Raw genomic sequence first — 1,925 nt, 5'->3', positions numbered from 1 at the left:
GATTCCCCTCTCCCCGGGGTCCCAGCCTCGGCTCACGTCCTCCAGGGAGCCCCCTAAGCCAATGACTCCAGCCGTATCACTCTCCCTGGGGTCCCAGCTCAGGCTCACATCCTCCACAGAGACCCTCTCCCCCTCCATTTGCAGCTCTCCCCCAGGACCTACTTTAAGACATTTTGGCTGCTGTCGAATCTCCGCCACGTGTTTCTGACGCAGCTCCTGCTCCCTCCTCTTGTTGTAATCCAGTTGATTACTGAGCTCAGTCTGGTGCTGCAGTCGTATCAGTTCCGTGCGTGTTCGCTGAACAGTGCTCAGGTGCCGGAACTCCTGCTCCTGCGTTGACTCGTGGTGTCTCAGTAACATCGCACACTCTAAATCCTTCTGCGTCTGCTTTTTGTTCAGTTCCTGGCCGAGAAAGAGAGAGAGAGACGGGATATCTGTTAGTTAGAGGACACCGGACGCGGGAAGAGGGTGCAGACAGAGGGGCGGGGCGGGGCGGGGCGGGGGCAGCTGCAGAAGAGGGGAGGGGGGGTGCGGTGCAGACAGAGAGAGAGAGAGAAAGAAAATCCATTAGTTACAGAAGAGAGAACAGGGATGGGATAGGTGGGGAAGAGAGATGGTGTGAGAGAGAGAGAGACAAGGTGAGGGCAGACAGTGTGAGGGGCAAGAGATGGGGACAGAGGAGAGAAGGAAGAGGGGAGAAGGCGGGGTAGGGAGAAGAGGGAAGAAGGCTGTTAATGGGAACGTGTCCAAACCCCTACAGGTTGTGACAGTCGTATTCAATAAAAAGCTGGAATTAAATGCTGCCAATTGTATTGAACTGCTGTCAAGTTCAGTAAATGTCCTTTAAAGGAGGGTAATCTTGGGGAGGTGACAGCCTAGTGGTATTATCACTGGACTGTTAATCCAGAGACCCAGATAATGCTCTGGAGACCTGGGTTCGAATCCCTGCCACAGCAGATGGTGGAATTTGAATTCAATAAAGTATCTGGAATTAAGAATCTAACGATGACCATGAATCCATCGCCGATTGTCGGAAAAACCCATCTGGTTCACTAATGCCCTTTAGGGAAGGAAACTGCCATCCTTACTCGATCTGGCCTACATGTGACTCCAGACATGGCTGACTCTAAACTGCCCCCTGGGTAATTAGGGACGGGGCAGTAAATGCTGGCCAGGCCAGCGACTGTGGTTCAATAATTAAAGGCTGGACCAGCCCAATGACAGCCACGTCGCAGGGAATGGAAAGAGGTGGTGATTGGAAGTTTGTCGGTGAAGAGCTGCCATCCCATCTGTGATCGCCCCTCCCCAAACACCCACACCCCCTCCCAACATATACGCTCAGCCAGCAGCACACACAAAGTGTGGGCCTTACCTCGCGCAGTAGGTCCTGTTCCAAGTTGTGTCGGGACAGTAAGGCTTTGCGCCTGTACTGACGGCACTGTAATTCCAAGTAGTGTCGCTGCCGTCGCAGAAGGTTCGCCTCTTCCTCGGCCTGTGCGTGTTGCAGGTTCTCCTTCTGTCTCAGCAGCCACTCTTGCCTCTCACGTTTCGGGGTGCTCTGGTTCTCTTGCAACTCCTGGGGGTTAAAACAGGGGCGGAGTGGGGGTGGGGGAAGAGACGGATGAGTGGGGACACAACCCTCTGCCAAGCATCCACCCAACATCGATGTTCCCCGGTACACTGGAGCAGTGCCGACTCTGCCCGAGCATACACCACACTCCGCTCCCCAGGGTTTACACTGCTCTCCACTCTCGCCACCCAATCCGTCCCCCATTCCCCAGGTTTACGCCACCCCCCCATCTGTCCATTCCCAAGTTTACACCAACCCCCCCATCTGTCCATTCCCGAGTTTACACCAACCCCCCCATCTGTCCATTCCCAAGTTTACACCAACCCCCGCCCCCCACCCCACATCTGTCCGTCCC

General features: G+C 55.1%; 1 protein-coding gene across 3 annotated transcripts in view; it reads right to left on the bottom strand.

Annotated features, from left to right (window-relative positions):
- LOC109925823 (serine/threonine-protein kinase TAO2-like) overlaps positions 1–1,925 on the bottom strand; it is a 17,955-nt gene that overhangs the window by 4,865 nt on the left and 11,165 nt on the right. For all 3 annotated transcript variants that reach the window (XM_048620966.1, XM_048620965.1, XM_048620967.1), the window contains 2 exons: positions 1,373–1,576; positions 163–402 (listed from right to left, as the gene is read on the bottom strand). In XM_048620966.1, coding sequence (XP_048476923.1) covers positions 163–402; positions 1,373–1,576 — 444 coding nt within the window. The remainder of the gene's footprint in view (positions 1–162; positions 403–1,372; positions 1,577–1,925) is intronic.

This window comes from Rhincodon typus, chromosome 49, assembly GCF_021869965.1.
Source record: "Rhincodon typus isolate 14 chromosome 49, sRhiTyp1.1, whole genome shotgun sequence".
NCBI lineage: Eukaryota > Metazoa > Chordata > Chondrichthyes > Orectolobiformes > Rhincodontidae > Rhincodon > Rhincodon typus.
This window is presented reverse-complemented; position numbering and strand designations above follow the sequence as displayed.